Source organism: Callospermophilus lateralis, chromosome 1 (genome assembly GCF_048772815.1).
Source record: "Callospermophilus lateralis isolate mCalLat2 chromosome 1, mCalLat2.hap1, whole genome shotgun sequence".
NCBI classification, from domain to species: domain Eukaryota; kingdom Metazoa; phylum Chordata; class Mammalia; order Rodentia; family Sciuridae; genus Callospermophilus; species Callospermophilus lateralis.
Window position 1 is genome coordinate 216384782 of NC_135305.1, and position 18321 is coordinate 216403102.

The 18321-nt window shown below is 50.9% G+C and overlaps 1 protein-coding gene across 1 annotated transcript; it reads right to left on the reverse strand.

The window, feature by feature from the left end:
* Positions 1-1877: 1877 nt before the first annotated feature.
* Positions 1878-13518, reverse strand: Pin1 (peptidylprolyl cis/trans isomerase, NIMA-interacting 1). The gene is made up of 4 exons (XM_076871457.2): positions 13437-13518; positions 10987-11199; positions 3397-3507; positions 1878-2446 (listed from the first exon to the last, which is right to left on the reverse strand). The coding sequence occupies exons 1-4, from the start codon at positions 13492-13494 to the stop codon at positions 2337-2339; spliced, it is 492 nt and encodes a 163-aa protein (XP_076727572.1). The 5' UTR covers positions 13495-13518; the 3' UTR covers positions 1878-2336.
* Between the last annotated feature and the right edge of the window lie 4803 nt (positions 13519-18321).

The following is an 18321-nucleotide window of genomic DNA, read 5'->3' on the forward strand; positions in this document are numbered from 1 at the left end:
GCCAGAGGCCAGGACTGATGCACATGGCAGATGAGTGGAACCAGCTCTCTGGGTTAGGGCCTGGCCTGGGAGGGGGTGGGGCGTTCAGTGGCTGAGTCCTTGCTGAGCGAGCGCTCATCTCCAGCTCATCTCCAGCACTGGGAAGGAAAACAAAATCAGAGGAGACTACACTGTCACCATCCTAAAGGCTTGGGATTTACAGCTCCAATTCTGGGCAAGAGGGGTGGGTGAGAATGTGGAGCAGGTGAGGGAAGCACAGCTACTTAATAATGAATCACTCAGACAGTGAGTGGGCTCCGGGGGCAGATCTGTCTAATAGCAATGTTCTTTGGGTTTTGGCCACTGCATGGATAGACAGGGAAGGGGAAGGACGAGGTCCAGGGTCTCTCAGCATGGCACAGGACACACACGCACACACACACTTTGTGGATGTCCAAAGTGACAGTGCCATAAACACTATTTCTGGCCTCACACGGGGTAACGGTATGCCCCTCCTTGGCAGCATTTCAGACTCAGCAGGAGCCCGAGGGAGATCCTTCCCTGGGCTCTTGTGTCACAAATCAGAACATAGGGCTATTCTTCCCTTGGTGCAGCACTCAGCAAAACCTGCTCCCCAACCCCTCACTTCCAATCATCCCCAGGGGCTCCCCTGTACCAGGAGCAGTGCAATCGCCTCCCCAACCCCACCCAACTGTTGCTGCAGACAGCAGGACTACTGCCTGCCTGCCTCACAGCCCCCATGATGGAACATTCTGCAAGGAGGTGTAGCCAACCAAGCCGGCTCTCCTCAGCCCAGCAGAGCTGGGAAGAAACTCATTAAACCTTCCTAATGACAAACGCTCCAGCAGGCGGCTGGTGGGGAGAGCGACTGCTCCAGAAACCAGCCAGATGGGAGCAGGCTCAGGTGATTGTTTATGAGTCTCAGCCCTGGAGTTGGGGGTGGAGGGTCCCCTGGGATTCAGCCTTATTTTGCAGGTCCCCAAGCTTGGCCAGCTTGGCCACCCCCACAATCCAGGCTGGTCCCACAAGTGAGGGGGCTGTGGGTGGGCAGAACCACTTCTACATCTAAATGACTCTCAATAGCCCCCGTCCCAGGCCATTGCAGAGGCAGCTGCGGAGGTGAAAGTGGACAGGCAGGCCACACTCGCAGCCGTCCACTCTGGCAGGGGCCCTACCCAGAGGTGGAGGAAGAGGGTCCACCTCCCCCTGCCCCAGGCATCCTCTCAGCTCCACAACAGCCAGTGGAAGCCGCACTCTGCTCCCCACTCTGTTCCTCTGCTCAGCCCCTTCCGCCAGGATCCCTGCTGACAGCGGCACCTGGTATTAGCCCACTTCCAGGGGGCTTATGTTACCATGGTAACAGCAGCTGCAGAGGGTGCTGGGTCTGGCGGCTGGACCCAGGAACAAACTGTTGGAAGTGCTCCAGGTGACAGGGATACAGGCATCAGGATGCTGGGTGTGATTTGTTCTAATCTGACAGTAGCTTGTGTGTATGAGGGTGGGGAACGGGTGAAGAGCACCCAGCACCAAGGGGCCTCAGCCTGGCTCCCCCAGGAACACTGGCAGGTCCACTGGCTCCATTCCCAACCTGCCGAATAGAGGCCGTCAGGTGAGCGAGGTGGGGCCCCTGCATCCTGGGACAGGCCCTGGGGAGGGCGTGACACACCCTGCATGGACTGGGGCTGGAAGGTGCCCCACGGCCCTGGTAGTCCTGTAACTGGGAAGAACGTTCACAGGACCACCCCGGTACAGAAAAAGAGAGGTTCCAGGGCACGAAGAACAGTGTGAACAACTTGGGATGATGGACAATGATCCCCTCTCTGCACGACGGCCCCCACACCTCACCAGGGAAGAAATGAGACACAGGACGGCAGAGCAGTGGTTCCAGGTTTAATGGGGAGCAAGGGGTGCTGCACTGCCGCCCAAAGGGCCCGCAGCTGGGCGGCTGGCACGGAGCATTTGCTTTTTGCAACTAAACAGAGGAATGGGGCAAACCGAGAACCCAACAACTCAGGCCTTGCTGCCTGCCTGCCTCTGGGACCTGGGGGACAGGTCACCCCCACTCCCCTGGGTCTGGGAGCCTCCGGACCCCCATTGCCCTTTGAAGTCAGTTACTTCAGGGGAGTCTGGCGGGGAGAGCCCCCTGCAGGTAGAACAGGGAGCGGAAGCCCAGAGCTCCCAATCTCGAAGAGCTCCCCTTCAGCCATTTTGGAAACAATAAATACTGTGTGACGGTAGCAGGGAGGAGCACTCACTGGCCAGCGGGCAGCAGGGGAACTGGTGGGTCCCGTGGCCCTGCCCCACCCTGCAGGCCAGGCCTGGGCCGCCCACACTCCTCACTCCGTGCGTAGGATGATATGGATACCAGAATCCGTGAATACGGGCCCGCTCATCTCCCCTGTCCGCAGCGCAAATGAGGCGTCTTCAAATGGCTTCTGCATCTGACCTAGGAACCAGGAGGGACATGGAGAGGAAGGGGTCAGCGAGTCAGTGCAGGGCCAGAAGGAGGCAGGTGAGTCGAGCCACAGCAGATGCGGCTCCCGCCTGTACCCACCCCTACTCATCCATCACTGAGTTTATGGCCTGTCATGGAGCAGAGCTGCAGCCTAGCCGGAGGTGGCAAGGCCATTAGGAGGCCCTGGGAAGCCCGAGGACAGCATGAGGGATGGCAGGCAGAGCCGCTGCCACCATTACGCATTTAGAGGCGCATTTTGGTGATGAACTCCTCTCCCTGGGCCTGGCTCCCCACACGGGCACATCATCTGTCCCACAGGCCTCCTGGGGTGGGTGAGGGCGGGACTCCCCCTCTTTGGCAGGGGTCTGAATACCATAGCCCACCCCGGGCCTGTAGACCTTGAGGACTGAGGAAGGCGGGCAGAGAGGAAGAAAGGGGGAGAGGAGATAGGAGGTGGTGGGAGGAGGCAGCCAGGCCACCGTGGCTCCCTGATTTCCTTTGTCCTGGACAGATGGGCCTAAACTCAGGGCTGCTGACCTGCCCCCTCCCCCGGCCCTGGTTTCCCCACTTGTGAGACTGGAAAGGAGATTCTGGGGGACTCAGTTCAATAGCCCCTGACAAAAGGGAATGTTAACAACAGGATGGAACCAACCTTTATGAGCCCTGATGGGGACAACTGTGCAAAGACGCACAGACCCTGGGAGGGAATGACATCAGAAAGAAGGCTGTGCTGCCCCTACTCTCTCCTGGCTGCCAGCTCCCCAGGCAGGGCAGCCCCAACAGCCTGAGGAAGGGACTGTGCTGCCACCTGGTGGGCTGGGAAAGCCCTGTGTGACAAGGGCCACACTCCTGAAAACCCACAGGCTCCTCCCAGCCTCTACTGCCCTCCTGGCTGCAGGTGGTCCTCGCCTAGGGTAGGGTGGTGCCCTTTCCTTGCCCACCTCTGCTGAAGGCACCCAGGTCTCCCCTGGCCTTGGCCGAGCTGCAGTCGCTGAACTGTGAGGCCAGAGACTCAAAGTCTTCCTCTCCCGACTTGATCTTCTGGATGTAGCCTGCAGGGACAGGAAAAAGAGCCCCACGTCAGGGGCAGGGCAGAAGGCCATCCCCAAGGGGGATGTAAGCCCTCCTCTGACCACTGTGCACGCTCCTCACAGACACTGCAGGCCACAAGCGCTCCCCTGCACTCACGCAGTCTCCTGTTCGTGCACTGCACGAGTCCATGAAGAGGTGCCTTCCAGGGACACAACCAACCCTGTCACCCATTTGCATGTACCTGTGCCTGTGATCCTACAGTGATACTGATGGCCAAGCCAGTCACCCCCTCTCCCCTCCCTCTCCCTCTTTCACACACACACACCGACCTCCTCCCATCCCCCAACACACAATATTTAAGAGGAAAATCTACATCTAAATTACAACAGGGAGTAAGAACAGGAGATGGGAGACGGAAGGGATGGCGGACCCCACAGCAGGAGGGTTACCCAGCCCCAGGGTAATCTGAGAAGGTTTAGGACAGGCAGGAGGCCAGGGTACAAGCCCAGGTCTGCCACAGAGGCCAGCCAAGCCCTCACCTGTGGGCCTCAGTTCTCGCTCGGGACAGGGGAGATAAGCCGTGAGATCACTGGAGCATTGAGAAGAGAACCCAAGGGGACTCCAAGGGATGCTGTGTCAGCCCTATGCGCAGGGGTCCCATAGGCAAGAGACACGGCTCTTCTCCAGCTGCCCTGACAGGTGTCTGGCAGAGCCCCAGATGTGCAGACCAAACCAGCCCCACTGGACCACAATTCTCCTGGAGGGAGAGGAAGCCAGGGGCAAGGGAGGAAGGAAAATTAACCCAGCAGAGGGGAGTGAGAGGGCAGTGCCAAGAATCTGGGTGACTCAGGTTTTGGAGCAGAACGTGTAAGATCTGAACACGTGTGCACAAATGTGTATGTGTGTGCACTAGGGGTGAGGGTGTGCAGTGTAAGTATGCAGCATGTGTCAGAGTGTACTGGTGCACAGGCACGGGTGTAACCGTGTGTGCGCACACACATATGTGTGCCAGATAGGGAGGAGCTGCCTGTCGCCTTCCTGAGTCCAGGCAGTCCCTGAGGTGTCCAGGAGTCTGTGACACAGATACAGGACAGTCTATCCTGTCCTGTCCTCCCTTCATGACCCTCCAGCTTGACAAGCAGCCTTGGCACATGTGAGCATTCTGGCCATCTCCTTCCAAAGTTCCCAGGGCAATGGCCCCGGACCCTGGAGCAGCCCTTGGTGATCTTGGACCCTGTACCACTTTCCTGCCTGGCCCAGCAGTTGCTCTGTGGAGTGCACCAGGGACTATACCCACCCCACCCATCTGGCTGGGCAACTGGGCACCAGCCCACAGCTGCCATTGTCTCAAGATGTGAGGGTCACCCAACACATTTTTGCCTTTGCAAAATCACCAACACTTCCACCAATTAATTCCACAGACCTACACAAAGCCAAAATGCCTGTCAGCCAGCCTGGAGTAACCACCTCTGACACACCCACCTGGTGCCGGCTTGAGCCCCATGGGGATCTTGCTGGATCTGACTCAGGTTCCTGTGGGATTCGAATGCCACCCTAATAAACACGACTGGCACCAGAGTAGAAACCATGTGACTGAGAGAGCATGAATGTTGTTCCTGTCTGGCAAAACACGTCATTGATCTGCACACTGCCAGAGCATACAACTCAACTGCACCTGCATCATCATCACCTGCACCTGTCTCCCAGACTGCCAATCTTGCCAGCGTGCTACTGTGACACACAGCACAGTACCAGGCAATGAGTGAGATGCTGAAAAAGTTACTTGCTGTCACCATTCTTCCTTCTATGTGAGTTGCACATCACAGGGACAAAGTTGCCTCTACTCCTCTCTGCTCTGCCCATCCCTGGAGGCGTTGCCTGATGCCTGTCAGACAAGCACATTGGCCATACAAGGCTCCTCCCTGCTCCCTGTTTGGGCTTCATGGAATACCCAGGTCTGGCTGGAAACCACCCTCCTAGGCTACCAAGGGGTCCCCCTGTGCCAATGCATCCATCAGCAACTCTGAGCTGAACCAGACATCCCTAGTCACCCTCCTCTCTTCTTCCTGGCTTTCTGAGTGTACCCCAGCCTTAGCCGTACAGCACCAGGTTTCCCCACCTCTCGTTCTGAGTGGACCACAGTCAGCCAGTCAAGGAATCCTGATGCACAGTGCCCCTGGGTACCTGCCTGCCTCCTGGCAGCAGAACTGCATGCAGGAGCCCAGCACCCACAGAGCTAAGCCCACAGCCCTTCCTGTACAAGTGTCACCTTGCTGCACCCCCCAGCAGCTGGGGCCACAGGGATCCCTAAGACTGGACTGCCTAGGGCTTTCTCAAACACATTCAGTGTGTAAGCCATTTCCACTTAAAAATGAATAAGAGCCACGCTTTGACCTCACAGTTCACATCACCCAGATCAACCTGACAAACCAGCTCTCTTAGAATATGTTCTGTTTTGATGGAGCCTTACACAAATTTTTAAAAAACCTTTTTCATCCTGAGTTTTCCTTCTTTTGACAATGACCTGAAAGTGGTCAGTTCCATGTGTCCCCTCAGCAGCTCAGTCTACACATGCCCCTACCACGATGATGTCACTCCTACTCTTGCCCCACCCCACTGCCTCCACCTCCAGGCCTTTTTTTAGTTCTGCTGGGCACCAGCCTATGTCTTTCGGTCTTTCCTGCAAGCCTTCCCAAAGCCCCTACTGCATGAGGTGCCCTCTGTGGATGCTGCCTTTACCACTGTCCTGTCTGTGTGTGTGTCGAGGACAGGGGCTGGGTCGACTCTGTTCATCACTATCCCTGCCGGCACCCAGCAGTATGCCCAAAACAGGTATTCTCCGGTGTCCAAGGAATTCATGAATTAACAAGACAGAAAAGGCCACAGGGAAGGAGGGAAAAGGGAACCACCACTGGAATCTCCTGACTTTTGTACCTGAACCTCAGGTGTCAATGCGGAGGCCAGATTTCCTGGGCCTCCTCCAGGAGCAGGCCCTGCCTCACTGATTGCAACTACACCTGTCTCAACATGGCGCCCGACTCAAATCTGATCAATAGGGCTCCAGCCAGGGAGGGCTCTCGCTGAGAACTACCCAGACCCAGGGCAGACTCTCCAGGAACAGGGGCCTTATCCCTGCTTCAGGGTGTTCAGGAGTCCCTGAAATTGCATGCAAAACATAAGAGGACACATCTCCGCTGGCAGCTCTAGGCTGGCCTGCTCACAGCATATCCCTGAGACCTAGAAGGACTCCAACTGCTGGGTTCAAATCCCAGCTCTGCTGCTTCTGGGCTCTGCATGTCTGGTAGGTCTGCCTCTTTGAATCTCACACTCACTGGCCTATAAAATGGGGTAATAAGAGCTTCCACCTTGGGGGGCTGTTCTGAAGAGTAAATGACCATTGGAGCAATGGCTGGTTCAGAGAAAGTCATTCACAGATAGGAGCTGAATGTCTGTGTCCCCAAATGCATAAAATGAAGCCCTAGCCTCCAGTGTGATTGTGTTGGGAGGCAGGGGCCTCTAACAGAGTAATCAGCATTCTTATAAGAATAGACACTGACAGGTGTGGTGGCATGTGCCTGTAGTCCCATCTATGTGGGAAGATCACTTGAGCCCAGGAGTTCCACACCAGCCTCAGCAAGGTAGCAAGACTTCCTCTCAAAAGAAAAAAAAAGAGACTCTTCTTTCTCTCTCTCTCTGCACTAGCACTAAGGAAAGGTCATGTGAGGACTCATCAAGAAGATAGCTGCCGGGGGCTGGGGCTGGGGCTTAGCAGTAGCGAGCTTGCCTAGCACGTGTGAGGCCCTGGGTTCGATCCACAGCACCACATAAAAATAAATAAATAAAGTACAGGTATTGAAAAAAAAAAGAAGATGACAGATGTCCGCAAGCCAAGAGAGGCCTTGCTAAGAACCAAGCTTCCATCAGGCTGGAACCCGATCTGGGCCTTCTGCTCTCCAGACTGTGAGAGAATAAATTTCTATTGTTGAAGCCACCCAGTCCAGTCTTTTGTTATGGCAACCTAAGTTGATATGCCATAGATACTTGAGAGACTGAATGAACAAATGGGGTGACCCCTGAACCTAAAAAGATTTAGAGACAAACTTCCCACGTTCCCACCACATCCTATAGGCTCCTTCCAGTCCAAGAACCTTAGGGGAAAGGGTCTGCTCAGGGAAACAGGCAACAGGATTAGGTCTGCTGTCCAGAAGACCAAGGATCCAGCAGGTGGGATCGCCTGAGACTAACAGGCTGGAAGGATACCACTGACCCCGGGGGAACACCAAGCCACAGAAGCTCACTGACCCTTGAGCCTTGGAAAGGGTACGTGAGAAGGAGTGCTACTCGTTCTCTGAGCCTCGGGTCCTGGGCAAGCAGGAGGGTCTTGGAACAATAGGGAACCGAAAATGAGGGCCTGTCCATGGTCTGGCCTCCGCAGACAAGGACACCAACAGTGACACCGGCTGGGCCTTGGATTCCTGACAGTCTCTGGCTGTAGCCCAACAGTTACAGGAGAACCAATGCTGGGAAAAGTAGCCTCAGCAGAAATGTAGAGGCACTGGTTCTGCTGTGGGCAGTCTGTCCTCAGGGTGGAGAGGAAACACCAGCTCTAAATGGGCACCGATGACACTCACTTAGCCTGCAAGATGGGGAGGGCACTGCCCAAATCATCATCTCCTAATCACCTGGAACAAGCCCAGGATGGGGAAGAACATTCACTTTCCTGGGACAGAAAACAAGGCCTGGATGCCCAACACTTGCTGACACGACACAGAAGCATCTGGTTCCCCAGTGCACTCTGGCTAGGGCCTTTTCACTGACCCTCCAGCTGACCACCAAGGGTCTTGTCTCAGTCCGAGAAGACAGTGAAGCAAGGCTAGGAGAAGGAGGTCATGGTCCAAGGTCAGTGGAGGGTCTCTGGCTGAGCCACTAGGCCTCCTGCATCCCCGCTCAAAGCTCTTTCTAGGGGCTTCAGGACAGCAACAGGGGCTGCCCATGAACACAGAACTTGTCCTGGTCTGAGCTTCCCCACAGCATGTGCCGAATGACTGGGATCAAGAGAGAGCCCATGACTACTGGATTTTCATGGCCACCCTGGCCCTGTTCTACAGGTCAGCAAATGAGGCTCTCATAATGAAGACACTTGCTCTGTTCCAGAGGCTGGCCTGCAAGGGTGGGTCCTACGGTCCTGACCTTAAATCACCTTCTCCTGAACTCCTAATCCCTGCCCACCTATCCATCACCAAGTCCTCCTAATTCTGTCTCCTAAACATCTCTAGAATTTGCTCCCCCTCACTTCTAATCCCACCCTACCCCCAAGTTCAAATCACATTGTCTCTAGCTGCAATTACTCCCACAGCTTCCATGGAGCCCTTCTGAACAGACAAGCATGGAATTCCTGCTGACATTCCCAACGGAGTCCGTGTCTACTTAAAGTTAGGCCAAGGGCCCAACTGCTTGGTATCTTCAGACATCCCGCAGGACCCCCACCAACCACAAGGGAAGACACTCTCACCTGCCATGCCCACACCTCTGCCCTCTTACCATCCCCACCTGCCTCAGACCTCTCTCACTGGGATCACCTCACACATCTGTCTCCAGCCTGGCTCCTCTGCTGAACCCCACGCCCTTTCCCAGTCTCTTCCTTAGCCCCAAAGATTTAATGAGTTCCTCCCACACTGGGCCTCTTCCCAAGTGCCCTCTACTGGAGATGGTACCTCTGTCATTCCATCTCCAAATGCCCATCTCCTCTTGGTCACTTATGGAGTGCAGGGGCCTCAGAACAGGGAACGCTAGTGCTGGGACGACTTAAGAGGTCATCCTATAATTTCTTCTAGCCACTTCCTCCTAGTCCCCTGGGGCAGCCAGAACCCCCTCAAAACTCAGCCTGGGTTCTGAGCCTTCTGGCTTCCCGACCCTTCACATTTCAGCCACACAGATCTTCCCTGAAGGCACAGCACCGGGGCCCCTCTCCTGGTTCCACATGACCTGTGCTTCCTGCTGCCTCCAGGATGGATCCAAACTCCTCACCTCACTCAGGACCCTCCTCCCCTAGCTGGGTCCTGCCCCTGAAGGGTTTCATGCCCCTCTAGTCCCCCTGTACAATTTTCCCCAGATTTCTGGCTACACCCTAGCCCCCTCCATTATTTCTGCCCTGTCCTCTGCCAGGAATCCTCCTTGCTTGCCACTGGCCCACATGGTTCAAAGAGCCGTGTCTGTCCGACAGAACTTCCTTTTACATCCCCACCCAAGATGGTTACCACCAGGACACGTAGCTTCTGAACGCCTAAAGTGAAGTTGATGAGAATGAGAAACCATTTTTAATTTTATTTCATTTTAATTAAACAGAAATAGCTGTATCTTGTAGTGGTTGCCACACTGAGAGCTCCAGTCCAAGGTTCTGCCAACTATGGCCCACAGGCCAAATCCTGCCTGGTTTGGTAAATGAGGCTTTCCCAGCACACAGCCACAGCCATGTGTTTACATATTGTCCACAGCTACTATGGAGTTTCAAGGCAGAGCTGGCAAAAACTGCATGGCCCACAAAACCTAAACTACACACCGTCTTTGCCAACCTTGCTTACAGATTACAGTGGTGACACAGATCAGGGTTGGGTACAACTTCCTCCCCAGGTCAGAGTAAACCCACCAACTCTGAATGCTTGTTCTACACTAGGCATTCACTTACATCATCTTGAGTTAATCACAGCAACCCTGCAGGGCAGGAAGCTGTGATCCCCATTTTATAGGTGGAGAAACTGAGACTCGGTTAGCCAACTCACACAGTCAAGGTCACACAGCTAATAATGGAAGAGATAAGATCTGTAATCAAGTTTTGAATCTGTGGCTAGTGCTCTTGAATGACTAGGCTTAGTTGCTGGGTGCAGGAAGGTGTCAGGGACCAGAACCTTTATAGACTAGGGAAAAGGAACCCTAGGGTTAGAAAGGAAAAAATAACAATCAAAACAACAACCAAAAAACCTGACTCCCTCCCTAATCTCAGGGGAAACAGGATTACCTTTTTCCCCGTTCTAGGGGTATGTCTTTGCACACATACCCATCTCAGGAACTAAATAATTCAGACTTGGGGATGGCACCAGAAGATCTAAGAAATGACTATGTCCCAAATTAACAACGGAAGTACAACAGAGAACATGTGGAACGTAGCTTTTGATTAACCTCTTTAAAAACACCCTGTTTCCCCTGAGGGGCAAAATCACAACCCCTGGACAGGAGTCCCCAGTGTTTCTCTTCTCAAGGCACTGCTGCTATCTAAACCCAGATGTGCCAGCCCGAAGGCTGGTCCTCTGCCCCTATCCCAAGGCTCGCCTTCAAATGCCACAGAGCAGAGAGGTGGTCATTTGAACCAAGCTTATGTCACATACAGGCACTTCTGTGTAGGCCAAGGTTATACCCGACAGCGGAACCAGGCTGGAGTGGAAGGTCTGATGTGACCTGAGAGGACTCCCTCCGAAGAAAGACCCTGCCCCAGCCCAGCTCACCATTGATCAGTTCCAGGGCCTCCTCCTTGGTCCGGGTGATCTTCTCCTGCCGCCAGGACGAGGGCCGCCTTGACTGACTATGCTTAACCAGCAGGTGTGAGCAGCGGACCCTGGCAGGCTCCCCCTGCCCATTTTTGCTGCCACTGCTGCTGTTGCCACTTGGTCGCTCCCATTGGCTGGCGTTAGTGATGTGATTGAAGTAGTATACCCGGCCTGGAGGGGAGGACAGGAAGGAACTCAGCTGGGGCTATGATCACAGGATATCACCCTGGGCCCCTGACCAGAAACCAGGACAAAGACTGGCTTATGTGATGCCTTCACACAGCAAACCCACTGTGTGCCCACATGTGCCACAGGCTCTGAAGATGTAAACCAACATGGCAGGACCAACATGTTAGCTCCCACAGAGCTAACACTGTATATGGGGCCAAACAAGCATTAAACAAGCAAGACAAAATAATCAGCCAATGACAACTTCAGGAAGGAAAATAACCCAGGGTAACAAAAGAAGGGAAGGAGAGATTAGGGAGAACTTGCGATCAGTAGGCAAAACACCTGAGTTTAAATCTGGCTCAGCCACTACCCACTGCATGATCTATCTTCCCTGGGCATCAGTTTTCTCACCTGTAAAATGAAGAGCACCTGCCTACAGTGCTGACTGAGTAAGTTCAACATCTGTAAATTGCCTAGGAGAGTCTGGCATATATTAAGAGTATAACAGCTTTTGTTTTCTCCATTGCACAGATGACAAAACTGAGGCCTCACCCTCTGCATCTCTGGTAACAGGAAATGTTTCCTGCACATTTATTCTGCTCTAGGCACATAGAGAGGAGATAGGAATTGAACTCAGGTGTACCACACCCAAAAGCTCTGCTTTTAACTCCCTACCCAATGTCCTATGATGCAAGCTAGGAAACAGCATTATTGGGGACCAGATGTTATGCAGGTGTTGAGGAGCATGAAAGAATGAAGATTGCAAATAAAAAGCTTAAAGGAAGGACCCAGTCGACTCTGGGTATCACTCCAAGGGCCAAGAATTTGCCTGGGCTACATAGTGGACTTAGCACTGTGAAGGGCAGATCATCCATCAAGAAGGCTGTAAGGGTTGCACTGAGCAGAAATGCAAAAATGGGACCAAAAGCAGGGTGCAGTGGCACAAGCCTGCAATTCCAGTGACTCAGGAGGCTGAGGCAGGAAGATCACAAGTTCGAGGCCAGCTTCAGCAACCGAGTAAGACCCTGTCTCAAAAAAGAAAAAATATGGGGTGAAGCTCAGTGATAAAGCACCCCTGGGTTCAATCCTCAGTACTGCAAGGAAAAAAAAAAGAATAGACCCAGAGCTGGGCACAGTAGCAGGTTTATGCGGAGGTTGCAGTCACACATCAGCTGCAGCAAGCTTGGCAAGAGCATGGATTCTGGGGGTAAATCCAGTGGAGCCACTGACTGAAACCTTAGCAATGCCTCAGTTTTCTCATCTGCAAAATGGGATCAAGAGAATAAGGACATCAAAACTCATGGAATTACTGTGAGAAGTCAATGTATGCAAAATTTTCACCAGAGCACCTGGTGTTCAATAAATAAGAATTATTATTGTGACTATGATTACTATGGGCTCTGGAGGAAGCAAAGTGATCCTGGACCTACCCAGAGATGCTGGACCAGCTTTTGCAGCTTTGGCAGTGAAGCAAGAGGTGGGCTTTGGAGGCAGACTGACTGGGGTAGAACCAGCCCCCAATCCTTAAAATGCATGATTTTGGACCTGTTCCTTAAGTGTCCTAGGCTCAGTTTCCTCACTTTTAAAATGGGAGTAATAACTACCCATCCCTCAGAGTTATGGCAATTCAGAGAACTTAAATACTTAAAGCACTAGACACGATGCTTGGCGCTCAGATGCATGCCCAATTATCAACACTATTATTGTGGCAAACCCCACAATATCAGGCCCCACAATATCAGCCATCCTCAGATCATCACTGGCCGACATTGCAGATTCAGCAGTAGGGGTAGATGGTAGGGGCGTTAGCAGGAGTAAGTTGTGGATTTGCGGCACGGCAAGATCCTGAGGCCACGCCCTTTGCACGGTATTGGGGTGTCTTCCTCCCAAAGGTACGGTATCCCCAGATCCAGTGGGTTGAAGAGACTTCCCCCGAGAGCGTCAAGTGCATCAGGCCGAAACGCATCAGCCGGGCCAGCGGGACCACGGCTATTGCCTGGGAAGTGCCACGGGATCCCAGGTCCCTCACTCGCCCCGCCCACTGCCTCGGTTTCCTCGGGTCCCAGCTCCTAGGACTCACAGCCGGCACAGGGCGGGTTGGGGCCGTTACCCGGGGGACGGTGTGAGGGGACAAGATCCCACAGAAGGAAGGTGGCGCCGCCGCGTCCGAGGGGGAAGCTCGAGCCCTGCTTCCGCGGGCTCGCGCGACCCCGCCCCAGCCCCGACCCCCGCGGCACCTGAGCTGCGGCTCATGCGCTTCTCCCAGCCGGGCGGCAGCTTCTCCTCGTCCGCCATCTTCCCTCCTGCCGCAGCGCCTGCTCCGCCTCCGTTGCACCGCCTGTCGCCCGCGCCCGCCCACTGCCGCTGTCTATTGGTTCTATGCGCCCCGCACCGGTGCCTGGCTGCGACGCACATTGGACATTCCAACCGTCCCGGCTAACTCTCTGGCTTCCTATTGGGCAGAAGTGAGGGTAGGCGTACCCACCCACGATTTATCTGGGCCCCGCCTCCTCCCTCCTAAGTGGTGGGGAAGGGACACGAACCCGCCCTTTTCAACGCCCTTCGGTAAGCACCAAAAAAGTCCCGACCCGTTCTTGGCGCTCTTCGCCGCGGAGCCCACCCGGGAAAGATAGACCTTATTGATTGGCTACTGCAGCAGCAGTTCCCTCCTTCATGAACAGTTTCCGGAAGCCTGCCAGCCCCCAGGCGGAAGCGTCCGGCTGGTGTGGAGATAACAGGGGAACCCACAAAGTACTTGGAAGGAGACCGCCTTTGCTGTTGCCATAGCAACGCAGTTGCCTTGGTGACGAGTTGCTAGATGCCTAATTTTGGTTCCTCCATCCTCCCTCTTCCCACCTGACTTTTCCAGATGTCCAAAAGGAACCTAGCTCTTTTTTATTTATTTATTTTTATTTTTTTGGTGGGGTTCTTTTGTCTTTTTTGGAACTGGGGGTCGAACCCAGGGCTTTGCGAATGCAAGGCAGACGCTTTGCCACTGAGCTACATCCCAGCCCCTTTTTTAGTTTTTATAAGGCTATTTCCCAATGCTACCGACCCAAACATTTCCATGCCTTTTGTAACCTACTTACTTCAACTTACTCCCTCTTAATCTGGCTCCTACCTCCATCCTGGGTGACTAGTGGGTGATAGCACTGCCACTCAGATGAGGGCATAGGAGCAGGTGTGGGTGGGAAGAGGATGAGCTGTTTGAGCAAATATATAATAAAGTCCTGGGCTGGGCTATAGCTCAGTGGTAAAATGCTTGCCTAGCTTGCAGGATGTCCTGGGTCCAATTCCCAGGTGGCCAAAAGAATGATAAATAAATTTTAGTTGGTATTTGCTGGGTGAAAAAAAGTACAGCATAGCAACCGTAGTATGTATGAAAACATATCACCACCACCAAAAAAAAAAAAAAAAAAAAAAATCAAAAAACTAAAAATGAATAAACAGATCACTTATGAAGAGTTATCAACTATAAAGCAGAAAAAAGCAAGCAGCTGAACAGCATTATTAAGAGTATAATTATCTCAGTTGTGTAAGAACTATAAGCTTATAACAGAAAATTTCTGGATTAATTAAAACATATTGACTGTTGGTGGTGATGTGGTGAAGGAAGAAATGGGGGACTTAATTTTCACATAATACTTTGGTTTCATATAGGTGTATCAACATAACAATCTTTTCTTTTTTAATGTTTATTTTTTAGTTGTAGTTGGACACAATACGTTTATTTTATTTATTTTTATGTGGTGCTGATGATCGAACCCAGGGCCTTGGACCTGCTAGGTGAGTGCTCTACCACTGAGCCACAACCCCAGCCCCACAATCTTTTCTTTTTAAAGACAACTTTAGACTTAGGGCAGAGTTGCAAAAGTAGTGTGTCATAGGGCTGGGTGTACGGCTCAGTGATAGAGCACTGTCTAGAATGTGAGGTCCTGGGTTCTTTCTCCAGCACTGGGGTGGGGGGTGGGAGGGAGAAGATACATAATGATAGAACAGAGGTTCTCAACCAGGATGTTTTGATACTCAAAGAACATTTGCCAACATTTTTTTTTAAATTTACCACTTCTTTAATATTTTGCCAATATCTTTTTTTTTTTAATATTTATTTATTTTTTAGTTTTCGGCAGACACAACATCTTTGTTTGTATGTGGTGCTGAGGATCGAACCCGGGCCGCACACATGCCAGGTGAGCGTGCTATCACTTAAGCCACATCCCCAGCCCCAATATCTTTTTTAATAATATTTTATTTTTTAGTTTTTTTTAGGTGGACGTAATTATTTTTTATTTTTTATGAGGATGGAACCCAGCGCTCTGCGCATACCAGGTGAGTACGCTACCGCTTGAGCCACATCCCCAGCCCTTGCCAATATCTTAAGACACTTTCAATTGTCACAAAAACAGGGAGGGCTGGGTCGGATCCCTAGCATCAAAAAAAGAAACAAATAAAGATCCCCCTCTACTACCCATTTATATAAGTAAAACAATAAATAAATAAAACCAAGCAAAGAAAAATACTAATTAAAAAGATTGGGACAGAGAATTTAAATGGAAAGATATCTACATAAGCATACAAAAAAGCAAGCTGCACTGAGCAGTGGTCACACTTGTAATCCCAGCAGCTCAGGAGGCTGCGGCAGGAGGATCTCAAAGACAGCTTCAGCAAAAGCAAGGAACTAAGCAACTCAGTGTGAGACCCTTTTGCTAAATAAAATACAAAATAGAGCTGGGGATGTGACTCAGTGATTGAGTGCTCCTGAGTTCAATCTACAGGACCAAAAAAAAAAAAGCAAGCTGCTACATGGTAATGCATATTGCAGAATATATAATTATTCTATTGTATGAAAACTTTACGTTGCTATTTCATAAAATTCCTAGATTCACTCAGATATGTAATGATTTCCAGAGGCAGGAGGGATGGAATTAAGAAATAAGAAAACAAATTCTTTTTTTTTTTTTTGAGAATTTTAATATTTATTTTTTAGTTTTTGGCGGACACAACATCTTTCTTTGTATGTGGTGCTGAGGATGGAATCCTGGCTGCGCAAGCGCACTACCGCTTAAGCTACATCCCCAGCCCAAAAAACAAATTCTTGTTTTGAGTTTTTCTTGAGCATAATATTATAGTCTTTTTTTTTTTCTTCCATGCTGGGGAGCAAACCTAGGGCCCTGTGCACACCTAAGCATGCACTCTACCAGTGAGTTACATCCCCAGCTCATAGCACAATCATCTTCTGAAAACAAAATTTAAGATTATATAAATTCATTAAAAAAGGCCTGCCCTCAGGAGAATGGGGTAAGGAGAATGGTTTTACTATTAGCTTATATACTTATAAGCTGATTTGAAATTAAAGAACACCTTGTTAGATCTGTCATGTAATTTTTAAAAATTTTTAAAAATATAAAATATTTAAAATATTCTTGTGGAGCTGGGGATGTGGCTCAAGCGGTAGCGTGCTCACCTGGCATGCGTTCGGCCCGGGGTTCGATCCTCAGCACCACATACAAAGATGTTGTGTCCGCTGAAAAAACTAAGAAATAAATATTTAAAAAATTCTCTCTCTCAAAAATAAATAAATAAATATTTTTGTTTTGAGCTGGACTCGGTGGCATCTGCCTATAATCCCAGCACTCAGAGGCTGAGGTAGGAGGATTGCAAGTTCAAAGCCAGCCTCGGGAACTTAGCAAGACCCTCAGCAACTTAGTGAGACCCTGTCTCAAAACAAAAAATAAAAGGGGCTGGGGATGTGGCTCAGTGATTAAGTTTTTTTGTTTTTGTTTTTTTTTTTTGAGGGAGAGTGGTACTGGAGACTGAATCCAGGGCTCTGTACCACTGAGCTATACTCCCAGACCTTTATAATATTTATTTTTTTTTTAGTTGTAGTTGAACACAATACCTTTATTTATTTTTATGTGGTGCTGAGGATAGAACGTAAGGCCTCGCACATGCTAGGCGAGTGCTCTACCGCTAAACCACAATCACAGCCCTCTCCCCAAGCCTTTTTACATTTTATTTAGAGACAGGGCTTTACTGAGTTACTCAGGGCCTTGCTAAATTGCTGAGGCTGGTTTTAAACTTCAGTCCTCATGTCTCAACCTTCTAAGCTGCTGGGATATGGGCTCCCATCACTGCACCCAGCCCTTTTTATTTTGAGACAAGGTCTCACTACATTGTAGAGGCTAGCCTCAAACTTGCAATCTCTCTGCCTCAGCCTCCCAAGGCACTGGGATTATAGACAAGTACCACCGGGCCCCTTTTAGAGAAGGAACCTGAGGATCAGAGGTATAACATCTGAATTGTTAAACCCTGTGCCACACTGCCTTGTTTTGTCCACTATGATCTCATTTTTGTCTTTAAAAGAAGTGCCAGGAATTATGAATGCTTACACATGCTATATCTCATCGCTTTACAACATACCAGTGAAGTAGACATGAAATAATTCCAGTTTAGGAATAGGGATAGGGAAAAGAAGGCCATCTGTTTTCTATTGCTGTAACTGAACACCAGAGGCTGGGTAATCTGTAAACTAACAGTTTATTCAGCTCTTGGTTTTGTTGTGAGGACCAGGGTTGAGGGGCTTTTTAGGGGGTTTTGTAGAATCTCCAGATAACAAGGAGTCAAGAGTTTTTGCAACAGACCCACTCTTGACATAACCCATTAATCCATGAATAGATTAATTAATCCAGGAAAACAGCCCTAATGATCTAATCACTTCTTAAATATCTCAGCTTATAATACATTGAAATGGAGATTAAATTTCAACGTAAGTTTTGGTGGGGACATTCAAACCATAGCAAAGGCTTAGAGGGAGGTTAAGTAACTTGCCCAGGGTTACCAGGTTGTTGGTGTCGGAGCTGACATTCCACCCATGGTTTGTCTGAATCTAGAGCCTGTATTACTAACATTACTAGTAAATCTGACCTTATGTGGGAGCTCTATGGTCTATTAGGGTAACAAGACTCCCAGGGCCTCTTGCCTGCAGAGAACCACAATAAACCCCATAGCTCAGGGCTCCTAGTCAGCTCTGTCATTGATCCAGTCATTCCAAAGCTCTCAGTAAGCAGCCATGTATTAACAGTAACGGACAGACGAATACATAAGATAGCTCTCAAACACAGA